General features: G+C 38.1%; 1 protein-coding gene across 1 annotated transcript in view; it reads right to left on the reverse strand.

Moving 5' to 3' along the window:
* LOC120527454 overlaps window positions 1-20,407 on the reverse strand; it is a 203,968-nt gene extending 183,561 nt beyond the window's left edge. Inside the window, exons 1-7 of the mRNA XM_039750877.1 lie at window positions 20,236-20,407; window positions 20,066-20,139; window positions 15,796-15,907; window positions 12,778-12,849; window positions 3,730-3,818; window positions 238-397; window positions 63-146 (exon numbers count right to left, since the gene is read on the reverse strand). Of these exons, the coding sequence (XP_039606811.1) occupies window positions 63-146; window positions 238-397; window positions 3,730-3,818; window positions 12,778-12,849; window positions 15,796-15,907; window positions 20,066-20,139; window positions 20,236-20,262 (618 nt within the window). The 5' untranslated portion in view covers window positions 20,263-20,407. The remainder of the gene's footprint in view (window positions 1-62; window positions 147-237; window positions 398-3,729; window positions 3,819-12,777; window positions 12,850-15,795; window positions 15,908-20,065; window positions 20,140-20,235) is intronic.
* Between the last annotated feature and the right edge of the window lie 444 nt (window positions 20,408-20,851).

Here is a 20,851-nt window from a genome sequence, read left to right on the forward strand (position 1 = left end):
AATAGATAAAAACTGTATCCATCTATCATGTATTATCTGTTTGTTTCAAATCCTAAACCTACCTCTTTGTTTATAATCAAAACTTCTACATCAGTTGAGCATGTAACAGTTGCAGGACGATGTCTTCCTTGCAAAAGGCACATATCCTTCAAAACAAAGAAGAAATTGTTTTTGCACAAAAACATTTGATATATAATACAAGCATTTTTGTTAAGTGTACAAGTGTAATTGACATACCCCAAAGAGATCCCCCTCTTCAATTTCATTCAGTGTTTCAAGCGCTGGACCTCTCATCTGTGAGAAAACTTTCATGTGCACCATGAGACGTCCTGAAAGTACTAAGTAGCAGGCACTAGGTGGGTGATTTTGCTTTAAGACTTTCCGTTTGGCTTCATATCTATAAAAAAAATGTTGGAGATGCTAAGCTAATTTTTAGTTTAATGAATTATATTCAGTTTTTGATTTTTCTTTACATATTACCTTTTTAAAAGATTAAAAAAACATTTGAGATCATTTTCAAGACAAGGAAGTTGTGGAGCCTCATCTGTATACTAAAATGTTGATAGGTATAATTTCAAAGCTACTTACTTACACTCACTCAGAGTTCAAGATACCATGTTAAAAAAGTGTAAGAATTTGAGTTGCATTACTATTAATTCTTAAAATGATAAGATGCAAACAGGTCTCTTTTGACATTCACGCACCATCTACCATTGGCTGTGAAAATTACAAAGCATAAACAACTTTACAACAAAGGAAAGAGGTTAGATGAATGCAAATATCTAGGACAAAAGCCAACACATGCCATCCAGGTTCTCTATCAGTATAACATAATATTTACCAAATATATTATTGCTTCCTAAGCAACAGCAAGTGAGTTTGAAATGCTGTAAGAGCCTCGTGATTTACTTAAATTATCAAAGAGGGGAACGTTTGTGTCCATGAAACTTTTTTCAGACATTCCATTTTATTCGCAAATAAGTTGATGGAAAGTTCTTTGAGTTAATAGCAAATTGTTCTGATGTTGCAACCTGTTGCAGTTGTGAAAGGGGGAATTTGTATGTGGAAGAAGCTTAGATATAACCTGCATATTGATTTCCACACTCTCCGTGTGATCTTGGACTTTATTATTATAAATCACAAACTGGCGTGATTACTATTAATAAAGCTACAATTTACAATCAAGAAATTACATTTTATTTGGAGTTGAATGTCTATTTTTGCCATTTTAAGTCAACCAAGTACACTGTGGCTAGACTGACCTGTTAGGAAATATGCAGGTGAGAATCTGCAGAAGAGCGGGACCATGCATGCTGAAGCAGCCCTGCCCAGAAGAGCTCGAAAGGTTGGACTGGAAAGGTAAAAGACGACGCATGGCTTGGGAAAAATCACTCAAAGAAAGATAACAATTCTCCTGAGGAAGTTTAAGACCTTGCCGGGCACCTACTGAGGCGAGCAGCAGACAATCAGTGAATGCCCTCTGCGTACAACAGCTAGTAAACAGACCTTTCAATTTCTATTGACCCTGGATGGTGACTATGAATCAGTCCTTTCTTCGCCACACCTCAGGTTGTTTTAGTACTATTGGTCTCGATCAGCTTCCCTTAATGTTGAGATTCACAGAATTCCTCCCCCACCTTCCCGCAAACGACTATGTTTGCTTTGCTCTTTTTCCAGTTATTGGAAGTTACGGGTAAACGATTGGAAATGTTGCTATATTTACGTAATACCTAACCCATTGCAGGATGTTTTATTGATCTGAAGAAGTAATAATTCAGTGTAAAGGAATTAATTTAGCATAGCAAGGAAAAGGACAGAGATCTAAACACACTGATGTTGTTTTCAGTGATGTGGCACAATCCCCACAGTGGTGGCAGGCAGCATCGTGCTGTGGGGATGTTTCTCTGCAGCAGGCCCAGGAAGCCTTGTGATGGTAGAGTGTAAAAGAGACACAGTAAAATACAGAGAAGTCCTGGAAGAAAACCTCTTGTAGCCTGCGAGGATCCTGCACCTTGGGAGAAGATTTGTTTTCCAGCAAGAAAATTACCCCAAAGCAGAAAATTAAAGCATGAATGGCTGTCCTGGAGTAGCCTAGTCAGAGTGCAGATTTCAATGCTATTGAGAATTTACATCTGGATTAGAAAACAGCTGTTCACTAATAATCTCCATGCAACCTGACAGATGTTGAGCAATTTTCCAAAGCAAAAAGGGGAAAAACTTATGGTGACACCATTGACTGATTTATTGAGTTCAAAAAGATCTTTTGAATAGAGGAATGATTGTCAAAATTATTTTGAAAATGCAAAATTTTTATTAATTATTGCTCCTGTTCTGTCTGCTCCTAACTTTGTTGCCATATAAGCTGTTTATAGATACAAGTGCTTGTGGAGCTGGGGCTATTCTTAAATAGCATATAGAATGTTCTACTACAAACTGCAGTGTCCAAATGTACAAAGCTGATAGAGACCTGTCCACATGAACTCAAGGCTGTTATGACTGCCAAAGGGACATCTACTAAATAATGACTTAAAGGGGGTGAATACCTAAATTATCTAATTTTGCACTCAGGGTGTAGTGTGTAGTGTCCAAAATTGGCTCAGACACAGGAAGCAGCTGATTAGCTGATGTTAAGAGTGGTGTTTCACAGTGGTCAGCACAAGGGCTGCTGCAATTTTTAATACACTGTATATAAATGATTTACATAGGAACACAAGTTACAAGCTGGTTAAGATGATACCAAGCTTGGTGGTTTGGGAAATAATCTAATCACTGAATCATTGCAGAAGGACTTGGACAGCACACAGGCTTGGGCAGATTTGTGGCAAATGTTTAGTAGGAAGTAAAAATGTTAGATTTGAATACACAGTGTGATGTCTTAAACTTGAAAGTACACCTAATAAGAAGGATCTAGAAGTCATAGTGGACTCGACACTATCAACTGCCAGACAGTGTTCAAAAGTCATTTTGAAGGCTAAAAGAATGTTAGGTTATATAGCAGAGTGTGTGGAGTACAAGTCCAAGGAGGTTATGCTCAAGCTTTTTAATGCACTAGTGAGGCCTCATCTGGAGTACAGCATAGAGTTTTGGTCTCCAGGATAGGAAAAGCAGCACTGGAAGAAGTCCATAGGAGAGCAACTAGACTCATTCCTGGGTTACAGGGGATGATTTATGAGGAAAGATTAAAAGAGCTGAGCCTTTTCAGTTTGAGCAAAAGGAGATTAAGAGGAGACTTGATTGAGGTGTTTAAAATTATGAAGGGAATTAACAGTGGATTGAGACTGTTACTTTAAAATGAGTTCATCAAGAACACAGGGACACAGTTGGAGACTTATTAAGGGTAAATTGCGCACAAACATTAGGACATCTTTCTTCATCCAGAAAATCCACAGACACATGGAATAAGTTACCAAGAAGCGTGGTAGACAGTAACACTTTAGCTTCTATCAAAACTACACTTGATGTTATTTTAGAAGATTTAAGTGGATAGGTCTGGTGAGCTTTGTTGGGCTGAATAGCCTGTACTATATTATTTTGTGTTTTATATTTGGAATTAATTTGGACTAGAGATCTGCTTTCATTTTGACATTGAAGAGTCCTTTTCTGTTGAGCAGTGTCAAAAATGTCCAATTAGATCCACTGAGCATCAATGTTGTATAACAATAAAATGTGAATGGGTAAATACTTTTTATAGGCACTGTATTTTTCTTTCTATTTTTTACAGTTTCATACCTTTGATAGATTGCTGCTTGACACAGTTGCAGTTGGATGCTTTCTGGAAACCTTTGGAAAGCTCTGTGTTTCTTTAGAAGTGTATGTATCTGAAAGGAAAAAGAAATCTCAGTGAGCAATCTGTGGGACAAAAACTCGATGAATCTGGTTTTGGTCATGACATGAACTATTTTTTCTTGCAAAATGTTATACACAATATAAAACAGAACCATAACTTGAAACTTGTATGTCAATCCTACAACAACAACAACAGTTACAGTGGGATGCAGAAGTTTGGGCATCCTTGTTAATAGTCATTATTTTCCTGTATAAATCGTTGGTTGTTACGATAAAAAATGTCACTTAAATACATCATATAGGAGACACACACTCTTGATATTTGAGAAGTGAAATGAAGTTTATTGGATTTACAGAAAGTGTGCAATAATTGTTCAAACAAAATCAGGCAGGTGCATAAATTTGGGCACCACAAAAAAGAAATGAAATCAATATTTAGTAGATCCGCCTTTTGCAGAAATTACAGCCTCTAAACGCTTCCTGTAGGTTCCAATGAGAGTCTGGATTGTGGTTGAAGGTATTTTGGACCATTCCTCTTTACAAAACATCTCTAGTTCATTCAGGTTTGATGGCTTCCGAGCATGGACAGCTCTCTTTAACTCACACCACAGATTTTCAATTATATTCAGGTCTGGGGACTGAGATGGCCATTCCAGAACGTTGTACTTGTTCCTCTGCATGAATGCCTTAGTGGATTTTGAGCAGTGTTTCGGGTCATTGTCTTGTTGAAAGATCCAGCCCCGGCGCAGCTTCAGCTTTGTCACTGATTCCTGGACATTGGTCTCCAGAATCTGCTGATACTGAGTGGAATCCATGCGTCCCTCAACTTTGACAAGATTCCCAGTCCCTGCACTGGCCACACAGCCCACAGTATGATGGAACCACCACCATATTTTACTGTAGGTAGCAGGTGTTTTTCTTGGAATGCTGTGTTCTTTTTCCTCAAACGCCCCTTGTTATGCCCAAATAACTCAATTTTAGTTTCATCAGTCCACAGCACCTTATTCCAAAATGAAGCTGGCTTGTCCAAATGTGCTTGAGCATACCTCAAGCGGCTCTGTTTGTGCTGTGGGCGGAGAAAAGGCTTCCTCTGCATCACTCTCGCATACAGCATCTCCTTGTGTAAAGTGCACCGAATGGTTGAACGATGCACAGTGACTCCATCTGCTGCAAGATGATGTTGTAGGTCTTTGGTGCTGGTCTGTGGGTTGACTCTGACTGTTCTCACCATTCGTCGCTTCTGTCTATCCGAAATCTTTCTTGGTCTGCCACTTCGAGCCTTAACTTGAACTGAGCCTGTGGTCTTCCATTTCCTCAATATGTTCCTAACTGTGGAAACAGACAGCTTAAATCTCTGGGACAGCTTTCTGTATCCTTCCCTAAACCATGATGGTGAACAATCTTTGTCTTCAGGTCATTTGAGAGTTGTTTTGTGACCCCCATGTTGCTACTCTTCAGAGAAAATTAAAGGAGGAGGGAAACTTACAATTGACCCCCTTAAATACTCTCATTATAGGATTCACCTGTGTATGTAGGTCAGGGGTCACTGAGCTTACCAAGCCAATTTGAGTTCCAATAATTAGTTCTAAAAGTTTTGGAATCAATAAAATGACAACGGTGCCCAAATTTATGCACCTGCCTGATTTTGTTTGAACAATTATTGCACACTTTCTGTAAATCCAATAAACTTCATTTCACTTCTCAAATATCACTGTGTGTGTCTCCTATATGATATATTTAACTGACATTTTTTATCGTAACAAGCAACGATTTATACAGGAAAATATTGACTATTAACAAGGTTGCCCAAACTTTTGCATCCCACTATATTTATATAGCACGTTTTCATACAAATGATGTAGGTCAAAGTGCTTTACAAGTTTATAAAAAATAAAAATACAAAAATAAGATTAGACAGTACCAAGTAACAAAGAATGAAGTAAAGTCTAATGGCCAGGATTACAGAAAAAAACACAAAAAAACTCCAGAGGGCTGGAGAAAAAAAACTAAATCTGCAGGGGTTCAAGGCCACAAGACCCCCCCAGCCCCACTGGGGAATCCTGCGTCACTTAAGTAACTCTTTAGAGTCAGGACCATCCTGGTGCATATACAGTATTAGTCAGTTAGTGGTATGTAGCAAGGCCTTAACAAACATTTTATTCGATCTTTATATGACATAAAAGAGCAATGATACATTAGAATAGCTATAGTGTCTTTAGTGCACTTAAAAGTCACGCACTGCTACAAAATAAAACATTAATAAAGGCTTTGATTGTTCTGCACATCAGTAAGTGATCAGTAAGTGCACTAAGGCCTGTTGAGTTCATTTCAGACCACATGTGTATGGGAGGCATGACAGTGCAGTAGTTAGCACTGATCCCTCATGGATCCTGTATCCTGGCTTCCAGTCTCACATTGGCTCAACATTTTGGAGTGTTCACATTCTCTCTGTGTTTGCATGCTAATTTTGTTAAATGATCATTCTTAACTAGCCTAATGTAGATGTGTGTCAGTGGGTTCTGCAATGAACTGGCGCCCAATCCAGACTATGCTGTTCATATAGGCTTTGCCATCCAAAACCTTTAACCTTTTCAGAATTTTAACTGGCCATGGTGTGTGTGTGTGTGTGTGTTAAGTTAATCTAAAATAATCAGAAGGGAAGAGAGATAGAAAGAAAGACAAAGAATGAGAGAAAGGGAGATGGTCCTCTAACACAATGTCTGATACATTTTCTATGATGATCTTTGCTTTATTTCCAATAGCTTGTTTTATCCTCCAAGACAGCAAACAGAATACTCATTGAGTAAAACAACAAAGAACAAAGACAACAACAAAGAACTCAAATATTATAAAATCATAAAAATAAAATTAGCCATCTTATTTACAGAATTTTGCTACATAATGTCATAAGGTGTTTTTGAAATAGCTATGAAGCAGACAGCAACAATATAACAAAATAACAATTGGCCATAGTGTTTGCTGGCAACAGTATGCATTAAGTATAAAAATATCTGCTATCTAATGGTAGTGACTTTAAGATTTCACAGTTTTTAGTAATTTATTACTGCCCATTTTATATTTATTTCATATTTATGTGTGTCGAGTTGCCTCTTCTTCCTTAATACCACCATAGATACTTATATAAAATTACAAGAAAAACTGAATAACCAGCTTTAAGCATTAGGAAGGTTAAACACCACATTGAGGTTTGCAAGATTAAGTACTTTTTATTTTATAGGTCAGATGAATCATGTGCTGCCCACACTGCAGTCTTATCTCCCTGAGGCTGGAAAGTTGCCCTGCAAATCTCCAGATAGGTGATGGGTCAGAAAAGTAAGAAATGTCATTAGGTGGTATTAATCTCAATAAATGTGTTCATCGGTAGATAATAAGATGACTAACTTGTCGCATTCAATGGGAGTAATAATGTTATAAAGGCTTATTCCATTTACAGTCTAGTGACACATACCAGCACAGTGGTTAGCTCTACTGCTTCAGAGTTCTAGGCTCAAAACAGGAATAGGTCAGTATCTGTACAGAGTTTATATTTTCTCCTAACGCATGCATTTGTTTTACTCCATTAATTGAACCTTTTTAGGTATGGCATGAAATTAAACCATATGTTTTATTTTTTTTGGTTTCGTTGATGATTTTTCTGTTATAGACCCCACCACCCTTAGTTGCATTAAACAGGTTCGAAGATAAATTTATAGATGTTTAACTGTGGCAATCATTTCTAGATATGCTTAATTAGCTTCTCTTTTAAGGTTCTTTTGTGTAACAATAAGCATTGTGGTGGGAACGTAATTTAGCAGGAAAAGACAATATGAGAAAACGCCATGGCCTTACAAGGTGCTAACAGTAACAGGGAAACACAACTTGCCAATTTTAATGCATTGTATGTGACCTGAGTATCCTAGAAGATCCACAGTTAAGGATTTGAGCTTTAGAGAGAGATCAAGACAAGATGGATGGAATTATACCTTGTCTGTCAGGGCTCTCTATAGGACAGGGGACCAACCTATTACTATTTTGTGTTTTGGTTTCACAAGTGCTGCCATCTCATTTATGGTTTCCAGGACTGTGGCCAATTATGTGATCAAATATTGCATCATTATAATGTTATATTCACTTCTCTATAACAGATGGTGACCCCAGGACAGAATCCAAGCTTTTGGATCATTGTACAAACAATCCTCATCTGCACTTCATTTGAATAAAAACTTATTGTTAATGAATTCTTTATGTTAGTTTTGGTCTTGGCTTATGCAAACCTGTTTGACCAATATACTATGCCTGCTGCTTATTAGGGTTTGACTAAAGCTCTCTTGCCTTCCTGACCCTTAACCTGACTAGTGGCCAGGATCTTTGTCAGATCCCTTTATCCTTTATATCGCTCAGCCTTTTATTCTTTTCTTCAATTAAGTACAGGAATCCCTCGCTATATCGCACTTCGACTTTCGCGGCTTCACTCTATCGTGGATTTTATATGTCAGCATACCTAAATACAGTATATAACGCAGATTTTTCGCTGCTTCATAGGTTTCTGCGGACAATGGGTCTTTTTACTTCTGGTACATGCTTCCTCAGTTGGTTTGCCCAGTTGATTTCATACAAGGGACGCTATTGGCAAATGGCTGAGAAGCTAACCAATCAGAGCACTCAGTTAAGTTCATGTGTGCTGATTGGCTAAGAGACGGAGCGCAGAATTCGATACCGCTGCGTTAACCAGGAAGTCTTGTCTCGCTCATTCAGCATCAACGTGTTTCGCTGTGTAAAAAGTTAACTTTTGTGCTCTTTATGGCTCCAAAACGATCTGCTCCCGATACTGCTTCAGTGGCCGTGCCCAAGCGCCAGCGGAAGATGCTAACAATTGCCGAAAAGGTAAAAGTTTTGGATATGTTGAAGGAAGGGAAAAGCTACACCGCTGTAAGACGCCATTAAGGCATCAATGAATCCACGATTCTTTTTATTTAAAAAGGGGAAAAAGAATATAAGATCTACGGCTGCGGTGTCCTTTAACCAGGGCGCAAAACAAGTTGTAAGTGGGCGTAATAAGGCAGTAGTCCGGATGGAATCTGCTTTAGGGATTTGGATTGAAGACTGCCGGAAGAAGAACAAGTCGCCTGAAGAGGCTCCTTTAGAAGAACTGTAACGCTCTCCTTTGTTGTGTAGTAAAACTAAATTCATTGTTATTGGACAAGTCGTCATGGCATTGTTGCTGAGTAACTATGATTAATTTTCTACGTACAGTACTTAGTACATGTACATATGTTTAGTGTCACTGTACACACATTTACTTTATACAATTTTTCTTGCATTGTACGTATTTATTGCTGGTGGCCTGTCTATCGTAATGACTGTAACATGTGATATCGGAGACGCTCAATATCTTTAAAATAATATTAGGTTTTACTGTATATAAACAGTGTGTTTATATATAATTTATTCATACATAATTTGTTCATGCATAATTTCAACAAATCTTACCTATTATCTAAGAGAATACAAAGGGTTTATGCTGTATAATTGTGCGGGAAATGTTTATAAGAGTGTGAGAGAGTTTATAAGGACTTAAAATATATAAACATAACCATATAAACATATGGTTTTTACTTCGCAGATTTTCACCTTTCGTGGGGGGTTCTGGAATGCAACCCCTGCGATCGAGGAGGGATCACTGTATATTCTTTTCTTCACTGTGTGCAAAGGTCCCATGGAATATACTGGACTGTGCTTCTTTCTTCTGATAATCCAGGGGATCTGGTCTTTCAGAGCTAACCAAAGACTCATGGTTGCAAGAACACCCCCTTTTTGATGTAGCACTTGCATCTGATCACACAACCCATTGAAGGATGTGATTTAAAGAGAAGAAGCTAATTGAGAATGTGAATCAAGGTGAAAGGAATGACAAATGCTCAACTAGCAATTGTAAGCGGGGCCAGTGGTCTTGTAAAGAGAAAACAAGACAGATTGGTGTTACAGTGCTTGAGAGGTGCATGGGCCCCTGTACCTGAAGAAGAATGCCCATTAGAAGGGGATATACCATCAAATAACAGGGCAAAAGGGCAAATATGGGATCTTTATAAAAATAAAAGATTTCTTTTTTAACAAAAAGCTCAGTAGCACAGGAAGCTCTGAGGAGCACAAATAGGAATTGACTAAAAAGGCAAGACAATCCAAATTAAACACAGTCCCTATACAGAATCCAGAAATAAAGTCAAAATCTGAGCACAAGTTCAAAGAATCCACAGCAAAATATAACTTATCTACTACAGAGTGCATTCACAATTAACCACCAGGAACTATGGGAGACCCTCCAGATTTATAGGGCAGAAGTCAGTTCCTGGTAGTGATTGGCAAGTGGCCCCACCTCCTGAGGAACCACCTACAAAACACATGAGACAATGATACATAGACAAAATGAAAAAAAAAAAACCCAAAGAATACAAATAATAAACACAAGCAATCCTAATGTAAGCAAAATAGTCAATATTGAGCAAAAATGACATGAAACAAAGATTTGAAGCCCAGCCAGAGGAGGAACATTGGCTGAAACATGACAGATGCAGATACATAAAACATAAAGAATACTGCAAATTATAAATAGACAAATAGTAAAGCATATAAATAAAGCAAAGATGTACAACAAAGACACAAGTCAAGCATTTGAATCCCAGCTAGAAGAAAACAGCAAAAAAAAAAAAGAAAAATAGCTTTTCTAACTACACACATTTGGTTGCACTTTTGGGATTATTGTAATTATTTTCTTTAGTTGATCACTTAAGGTTTTCAATTTTTCAGGAATTTATGTTTGGAAGTTTTTGTTTTAACAATGCGTGTATGTCACATGACTCGGAGATGCACATCATGTGACCCCAATCATCTTGTCTCTGACCTCATTGGACATTTGATATAAATATGGCTGTCGTTCCAATTGTTGCATAACAAAAACAAACAAATCTTAGTGATAGTTAGAGTCTTCTTAAGTAGGCCAAGGGCCACGTTTGTTTCACAGTTTTTGAATTCCTTTTTGCCTTTTCCTTTGAATTTTAGTTCATCCTTATAGTTTGATTGCCTGTGTTTTCTTTACATCTCCTGGTTGTTGACTTGTGCCTGGCACTGTCTACAATTCCTGTTTTACTGTACGTTTAGATCCCTCAGTCTTTTTGTCTTCTCACAATAATCCCTGGAAATTCTATCTCATAACAATAGTGACTAAAACATCCAAACAAAAAATATGTAAAATTACACAATTTGAATGATGTCTCTAGGAATATGCACTTTGAACTTTACCAATGACAATTCCCAGCCCCTGCCAAGTGGTGAGAAGACTGTGCTTCTGTGCGAGATACTGTAAGCTTACACAGCTTACATGAAACTGCTATGCAATTTTTAGGCAATATATAATAATGTTTTACAATCTATTATAAGTATATAGATAATGAAGGCATAACAGAATGAATTATTAAGCATAAGAAAAAGAACTGAATGCAACTCAAGGATTAACTACTGTCACGCACATGCGACTAGGAAGATGTTGTATGGACCAAGCAAAGGTAATTCCACGCCAGGCATGGGGTTGCGGGGTGCACTAAACCTTCTCTTGTTATCTCTACAGACCAGTCGCAGGAAAATCTGTCTGATTTAAAACAGATGATGTCACTTCCGGTTCCAGCGCCTAGAGGAATATCACTTCCGGTTCCGATACCTAAAAGAATATCACTTCCAGTTACGGCTGACTAATGAAGAGACAACACTTCCAGTCCCCTTACATCACTTCCTGTCCAATCCCATCAGTTTTGTTTTGGACTCGATATAGAGAACATCTCTGTATTTTACAAAGACTCTTTTGCAGCCAGGAATAATATACGGGTGGCTGCCCCAAACCTTTTTAAGTGTGTCGAGTGAATTCTTTTACACTACATGTAACCTAAAGCTTAAGCACATAAAGTCTCTGTCTCATCTTAGAGAAGCTACCAACGTAATTTTCCCAGGTTAGAATGAGGTTATTGAGTAATGATCACCCCTCCAGAAAACGTGGATAAACTGATGCAAAAACCCATACACCCCTCCTGTGAAGTGATGCTAAAACCAATGGGGAATTCTACTGAACATCCCTTTACTGAAGTGGTGTTCACAATAATGGGAGAACTGACATGAGTCAGAAATTCCTGGTGGCTTCAGTTGATTGGAGGAACTGATAAAGTTATGTTGCATATTAAGAGTCAGGTGTCGTGATGTATTAGATGATGTGAATTAGTAAGAAAAAAGTATAAAAGGAGATGAACTGTTTAACTGATGGCTCCCTCCACGGACATTTGTGCAAATCTTTATGCAAATAAATAATTGTTCTGCATTCTCATCTGAACTCCATATTTGCCTTCTTTGAAGACAGAGGAAAGTTTTTTTTCACGACATTGCAAGTAGATATAAAAATCTGATTCTCCCGGCTCTTATTCAGATACGTGTTCAACAAAAATAATAACATCCATTGCCCTTGATATGTTTTGATTCCTGATGAGAAAAACTGTGACACACATCAGGAAAGAGGAGATTAAAAAGTTTTCAAGAACGGTAGTCATGCAATTAAGTAAGCATTGCTGTTCAAAGTTCAATTAAGGCAAACTGAAGATTATTAAACAGCACTGCACCACATTAACAAACAAATATGCAGAAAGAATTTAATTACCAGGCAACACGCTTGCCTTCTAATCCAAACTGTATTTAAAACCAATTCTATAATAAGGTTCCTGTGACTTATTCATATGTCAAGTATATTAATATGTTGGAACCATCTTTGCTTTTCACAAATATTGACACACTTCTTTTACTGATTACATGGTTACAGGGCTCACCACAAGCTTATTGACAGTAGGATTCAAAACAGCTTTGAGAGAAGAACAAAAAGATTCATTCAGATAAGCTTAAAGGCTGTAATATGTACAAAAGCAACAAAATGTATGTTTTCAAAACGTGCACATTCAGTACCTTCCGTATGTTACAATGTTCTCTTTCAGGAGGGAAAACTGAAAGTAGAGTTTTCAATATTTCACTCTCAGCCTGCCATAAAAAAAAAAAAAAAAAACACTGGGTTACTTTTAATAATCATTGAGCACAAAAAACTGCTTTACCAACTAAAATGACTGCTTTGATCATTCCATTCCATTATTTAGGTGACACTTTTAACCCTTTTGGCCCAGACATCCTATTACTAGTACATAAATATGCAGCTGTTTTTGTAAAGCACAGGTATGTTTGCTGCCATTGGAACCGGGCGTTCTACTATTAGCACAGACTGGAGAGACTGGCTACGAAACATGGAAGTGAAAATGGACGCTTCCGGACTGTGCACACCACTTTCAATTTTATTTCCTCAAGTAGATTGAAGTATTTGGCAGTTATTGTATAATAATAGTAATCATTTTTTATTTTGTTATTTTTGAGCTTTCTAGACACCCCAAAAGTAGAATATCTAACAAAATAATTTTTCCCATAAAAACAGAAAATCCAAGGCCGAACGGGTTAATCTATACTAATAAAAGGCAAAGCCCTCACTGACTCACTCACTCACTCATCACTAATTCTCCAACGTCCCGTGTAGGTGGAAGGCTGAAATTTGGCAGGCTCATTCCTTACAGCTTACTTACAAAAGTTAGGCAGGTTTCATTTCGAAATTTTATGCGTAACGGTCATAGCTGGAACCTACTTACGGCCATAGCCTGCAGCTCGGTTGCATCCCGCATCATCACGCCTCCCACGTAATTGAGTGCCTGCCCATATAAGGCCGTCCGTCAGCAGCAATCCAATAGACACGCTGCCACTAAATATTCGTGGGTGAAAGACTGTGCTTATGCAAACGAAGATGAGATGGTCAGGGAGACACACTGCTGCTAAATATTCGCACGTGAAGGACTGTGCTTATGCAAACGAAGACGCTGCCCCTGGCGTTTGTCATGCCTACGACGAATACGATATTCGCGAGATACAAGTTTAATGAGAAGACCAGGGTATAAACGATACTTTTGATCACTTTGTAACTGAGTTAAAATTGCTGTAATGGAGTTAAAATTGCTGGTGAAGGACTGTGCTTATGCAAACGAATAGGAAAGCAAGGTGTAAAGCTTAACTTTTAATTAAGTGCATAGACACGCTACCGCTGGTGTTTGTCATGCCGAGAGACTGTGTTTATGGAGGAATGGACAGTTAAGGCGGGTGGGGGAGTCACGTCATCATCTCCCCTCCCATTCACATCATTTCCTTCACTTCATTTCGCTCCGAGCTGAGCTCCGCAGCTAATGCAGTCTTGCGGAAACAACTTCATGACGCTGCCGCCAAATACTCACAGAAAAATCCACAAGTTAATAGACACGCTGTCGCTAGAGATTCTCCACACTCTTAATCCTCAAGGCACTCCTTAGCATTATCTAATTTTGAGGTGTGGGACACCAATAATGTTACTGAAAAACTTTGTAACAGCACGAGACTTCAGGTCACGTGTCTGCAAAAGAACCTAATTGAGGCAACTATTTTTACTGGCCGTTGCTCAGGGGAGAGAGTTTTTATTCCTCGCATTCCCGTTATACCATCTGATCTCCCATTTCAATTCAAATGCCTGCAATTTCCAGTAAGGCTCTGCTTCGCGATGACAATTAATAACTCTCAGGGACAGACCCTACAAAAGGTTGCCATTGATTTGAGGCAACATTGCTTTTCACATGGCCAACTATACATTGCATGCTCAACAGTAAGCTCGCACAGCTTGGTCATATTATAACCGGAGTGCTGAACTGACAACATAGTATACAAAGAGATCCTTAACAAATAATTATTGGTATATTTTCCCTCAGTTTAAAAAGGTTTACTTTTCTTCTTAAAAAAATGTAAAAGCAGTACTTTGCCGCTGCAAAGCGCAGGTATTTTGCTAGTTGTTTTATAAAACAGAAGTGCCATTCCTTCTGTAAGACTTGTGAGTAAATCAATTTGCTCTGAGACACATTGCCAGATAGCAGTGGGACTGAACTGGCATCCTTTTAGTCTGTAGCCTAATAAATTAACCACTAAGCCACTACAGATGGAAGCACTTTAGTGCATCATCAGGCCATGCAAAAAAAAAACTAATTCAGTGCAGATCTATAGCTTTGAAATTAGCAGAAATAAGCTTCTGTCCCTACACTATTAATCTTCCATAATCTGGTTTTGTAAAATTTCTAGTCAATAAAGTATTTTCAATATTTTAATATCTGTCTATTATAATAAAAAAATCTCGGGTTGAGACGTGATCATCTCGGAGAGAGACTTTGAAGTCCCACGAGACACGGCACAAGCAGCAGCTGGCTTAAAGGAGAGCTGCTGTACAGGCTTTTAAATGAACAACACACAGCGCGACAAGCAGATCACGCAGCTCGGTAGCAGCAGCACACAACGCAAGACGGCAGAGACACGAACTGGCTAGCGTGAAGCGCACCCCTCCCCGGGGTTGAGGGGTGGGCAAGCAAAGCTATTGCCCCCTAGTTCTTATTATGACAATCAATGATGATGTGGTATGGTAATAATCAATGTTGAATCCATTTTTGAGAAAATAAACAGTTGTCCACCCTGTATATTCTTTCATTATGTAAAGCAACACTGGAAGGGCTTTCAATTTTATTTTTCTCACATTCTGTCAGTAAGAAATAAATTGGTCTAGATATCTAACAAAAAATGACTACTTTCGCTTAATATCCTCTAATAGACACAAATCAGATTGGATATGCTGTATAAATTAAGGATGGAAAGACACACTTAATGCTTTAGATTATGATTTTTTGCACAGCCATTCACTTGACAGCTATTTAATTTCAAGAAGTGCAAAAAGCATACAATGTGGTAAATAAATGAATGGTTCAAAAAAATAAATGAGTTAAACTTTGAAGATTATCAAAATACAAACTGAAAATAAAGCCTGACTGATGAGGTCATTCTCATCAGGGCCCTTTTTTAGGTTGTATCGAAACTTGGGTCACTCACATTCTTGTTCCTTTTAAAGGCAGCAATGTTGAATAAAAGGTCTTTAGTTTCGTCTGATCTCATTTTGAAGTAAGTTTCAGTCCATCGTTTCACCCTGTTTATTCCAGATTTCCTACATAAAAATAACAGTTATGGCTGTATATTAATGACATAGCAGTGTATTTACAATGGATGACAATATCATTGTGTTATACATCTATCAGCTGGGAAAAAAATAGTCAAAGATGCAGTCTAGGTGAATTTTTATGTAATTTATAGACATTTTTATTCATGTAGTTGAATTATGAAACATGTCAGAAGGTACCTGCTTCAACAGAAAACACATTTTGTGAATGCCCCATACTTAAATCAATCAGTTATTTTCTGAATTGCTTTGTCCGGAATGGGTCGCAAGGGTCTGCTGGAGCCTATCCCAGCTACCATAAGGTGCAAGAACATACTCTGGACAGGGCACTGGTCATTTCAGGGCCAAACCACAACACATACCCCAGCTACACACTAGAACCAATTTAGTGTTGCCAACCTGCCTAACCTGCATGTCTTTGGATTGTGGGAGGAAACCAGAACACCCACACAGACACACGGAGAACATACACGAAGGGAGGACATGATGTGAACCCTGGTCTAATTACAAGTGCTACCACCATACTACCATGCTGCTCTACACTTAAACTAGTTTAGGAAAAATAAAGTTAATTTCTTAGACTTACTACAAGGTGCTCCAGAGGACAGGAGTTGATGATCTGATCTTCCAAAGAAGTAGAGAGCACCAGTGGGGAGTTGCTGCCATGTCCCATGGTTCTCTCTGTATAGACTGTCCCTTTAACATTTTGGGGCTGGCCAAAGAAGCAATGAAGCATGATACTGTTAGAGTGAATTCTCGGTGTGAAGTCACTGTCTCCTCTCCGCTAGGTCAAGCACTGAAAGTGCTTCCTGGTACAAAAGGTAATCATTTTTCTTTGGGAAAGGATCTTGCAGTTGGGAAAAGAGTACAATAAGGGCTTGCCTGGCAAAACAGTTTAAAACAGTCGCTATCCCTCTACAGACCAGATGTTTGACAGCCCATCCACTTCTAATGTCACATCTGGTTCCTATCCCCCTGGACCTGCCTCTTCCTGGCTGGCCTGTACTTAAGCACAAGTGTCAGCAGCTTGGAACAATCACTTTCAGAATCATGCCTATAAAGATGTCGTTTGCCCTTTTTCAACACATTTGTAGCTCATATTTATTTTCAATTATGTGGGTTTTGCCTGTGAGTTCCCCAAACCTTTATGTTTGTCTATGTTTTTTGCTACACTATTTTTTTTATTGTCCAGTGTTCAGATATTGCACTGTATTGTGAAGCCTGTACACTAATATGTATAATAAGCGAGTTGACTATGTCAACTCATGCCTATTACTGTATGGGTAGAGGTTGTGGCCATGTCCCAGGGTTCCCTCTGTATAGATTATTCCTTTAACATGTTGGGGCAATGAAACATGGGACTGCTGGAGGGAACTCTCGGTGTGAAGCCACACTGCTGGAAGTGCTTCCTGCTATCCTGTAAAAGGTAATTACTTTTCTCTGGCAAAGGATCTGGAGTTGGGCAGGTAGAGGAGGATACAGTAACATTGTTAGGTTCTCTTAAATGAAGAACAATGATTTCTTTTTAGAAATTGGTGAGAATTTATTATTACTATTCCAAAGTAAACATTGCTGTTTAACAATTTTGATGTCCCAGAAAATATGAGGAACTACTGCCCTTCATATCAGGCTTTCATTTTACAACAGCCTCTGAAATGGGAAGTGAATGAAGGAAGGATTTGATTTAATTTAATAAAAAACTGACTGAGGTATGTTTTAATGTGATATGTTTCATAGAATTAGTACCATTAAAACATAAATAAACTAGGGGGTTTTGCCCCCTGCTCGCTACGCGCCAGCCACTTCACATCTCTGCCGCCCGCGTATGTGGATTTCACTTTCACTAAACAACAAACCTTTTAATTCTCATGGATATGCCTCTTCATTGGGAAGAAACACTACTTTTCTCTAATGACAACATGAATTAGATGATCTACAAGTCTCCGACTTAAAGTCTAAATCTGAACAATAGATTCGATCTCTCGTTGCTGTTCCGTTATTCCATAGAGAATTATTTCAGTTTGTTTGTGCTACTGCGATTTTTACTATCATTTTTTGGAGACTTTCGAATTTTAGTACTTTCTCTCTAACCTGCTCTGCATGTGTATCACGCCAATGTTTTTGAACCTCTTTACGACGTTCTACTTTGTCATCTACTCTTTGTCGTGGTTAAATCTCTTGGCACAAAGTCTCGTCTCGCAGGACTTGAAAGTATCTCTCCGAAAAAGTCAGGTCTCGTCCCAGGATTTATTATATAATATAGCGATAATTACAGAGGGTTAAGCTAGAGCTGTTTATTTAATTACATAACTGACAATTTCACATTTTCTATTTATTAAATAAATACTCCCAATTTTATCTCATCATTTCATAATGATGTGTGATGTGTAATTGTGTGAGGAGTTCATAATTATTGATGTATACAGTATGTTCTTAGAGGGGTTTCTTTGTTTAGTAATAAATGATTATAAAGGGACTTGTAAAATATTAAATTTGTTGGACATTTGGTTTGTTGGAAGGTTTTACAGACAGACATGTCATTAAAAACACATCAACAAAGAACACAGCATCAAACATAAACTTTGTAAATGTACAGTGACATAACACTGATTGTATACCATTAGATTATACATGTTTTTCATAAAAATTAAACCATCATTAAAATTGAATAATGACTATGCAAAAGGTAACTGTTTGTCTCATGATTTAAGTCTATGAATGTTTAATAAAGTTAAACTTATTTAGATGATATTGTAAGGTTTCTAAACTCTTTTGGAGCTCCCCCAACGGGACAACATGCCGAAGAGCATCCCAAGGTGTGATCACCATGTCTATGGAAGATAGCCTGTTGGTGGCTGGGGCAACGGCGGGCTCTCACCGCTGCGGGAGTTCGCTGTTAAAACAAATCCGAAAATATTGCGGTCGCACTATAAGCGCCTGCCATCGATGGGTGATGCAAGGAACATTATAACTGCAGGGAACAGTATTACTTGGCCACAACCTGATCATTGTGTCTGTGTATATGAGAGTGGCAGATCCTGCTTCAATAAATAACCGTGCTGTTCCTGTTTCAAGCTGAATAAAGTTGGTTTTGCTAAAGTACTGAGACTTAGCCTCATGTTTTGGAGTGCAAGAAAGGACTCCCACGTCACATGGTACCAGAAGTGGGGTCCTTGCACCAATGGATCCCCAAGAAATACAGCAAAACCCAGTGCAAGATGAGGCTCCAGCATCTGGCGCTGCCTTGGTCGTGGCCACAAGATATGTCACCAAAGATGGCTCCCTCAGACAACCCCGAGTGTTTCCTAATATATTACCACAAACATCACTCATCCATGATACTTCATTTTCTATATGCTTATGTTAATGCTAGATCACAGGGAAGCAAAACCGATCACTCGTGCAAAGGTCTCAAGGCAGAAACTAATCTTGGACAATTCCAGTTCATCTCTGGTCAGTCTCCCTAGCAGCTTATTTAGAGTCACCAATCGAACTAACATGCATAAATTTAAGATGTTGAAGAAAAATAGATTTCTTAGAGAAAACCAGACATGAGCATAGGAAGATCATGAAAACCCCACATCACAGAGCCAGTGACTGCACTGGGATTTCAACTCACATCTCTGAAGCTGTGAGGGTGTAGGGCTAACCACTCTGCCACCCAGCTGTCCTATTTAGATATTTTAAAAGCTTTGCTTAAACGTCTACATGTCTTAATTTTTTCAGTGTTATCAATAATCAAACTTTAATTCTTAGATAAAAATACACTATTATATTGCAATGCAATAAAATATCTATCTATCTATCTATGACTCTTACCACATTTGACCAAGATCCATGAATCAAGATACCTCCTGTCTTTATTTCAAACTGAAAAAAGTGTCCTAAGTGCCCATTATGGTTTGCGGTAACTAATTATTCAATAGCTTGATCGGCATTTATTTTGCTGAGTTATATTATTCAAATAACCTCAAGACATGTTAATAAAGCAATTGAATATAACTGCTGCAAAAAAGATAAGGTTAGATGTCAAAAGTATATTTTGTTTTATTCAATTATTACATTTTTGCTTAAGTATTGATACTGTATCAATCATTAACCCCAGCGCAGAAATTAAGAGTTTGTTGTATATGAACTTGAACCCACCTTTGTAGTGCCAAATTAAGTCCACAGATAGTTTTTACCATTGTAGAAAATCGACGGAAATTTCCATAAACTTTCTGAAAGACACAAAACCATAGAGGTATCATTTAAATAGCTCTCCTGTGCTAAGCTGAAAATGCCAAACATTTTGTGAAATATCCCTTAAACTTCACCTCACTCTTCTTTTCCACCACACTCATCCTTCAGCCTGGTTTGGCAGCGGTGTGTTTCTGCAGAGTATGAAGCTATTGAATAGCAGGAACAGCAGTAGCCGCGAAGAAAAGGTTTACAAGCAGTTAATTTCCTTATTACTTCTTTAGCAGAAACTAGAAACCATGCTTCCTTTCTTTGGGTAGTAATTCAATCTGCTATGTGACTCATTAGCTGAAGCACTTTAGTATTTAAGTCATTCAGCACAGAACTGCAAACAAATCACACCTTATTTACTTAACTGTGAAAGCTTTACAATACAATACAAAACACAGATGGAATAATGTCTATTCAGTATGAGAAAACTAATTAAGGTTTTACTTGCAGTTCCTTCTAAAAAATGGGAAAAGCCCAATTCAGGCCAACATATAAATGTTTCTTATGTATGTATTGTAAACAGGCAAAGAACATTTCTAATTTGGCTTAGATAAGTGGCATCATCAGGAATTCATTGTCCTTATATTCAATCAGGTCAAGGCATAAATAAGTACTGGTACCTGCCTTGACTAATTAGGCCCAAGGAACATTGCAATCATTTTGAATATTTTTGATTGCAGAACTGAGTTCCGGTGGATGACA

The sequence above is a fragment of the Polypterus senegalus genome, chromosome 4 (genome assembly GCF_016835505.1).
Source record: "Polypterus senegalus isolate Bchr_013 chromosome 4, ASM1683550v1, whole genome shotgun sequence".
In the NCBI taxonomy this organism is placed as follows: domain Eukaryota; kingdom Metazoa; phylum Chordata; class Cladistia; order Polypteriformes; family Polypteridae; genus Polypterus; species Polypterus senegalus.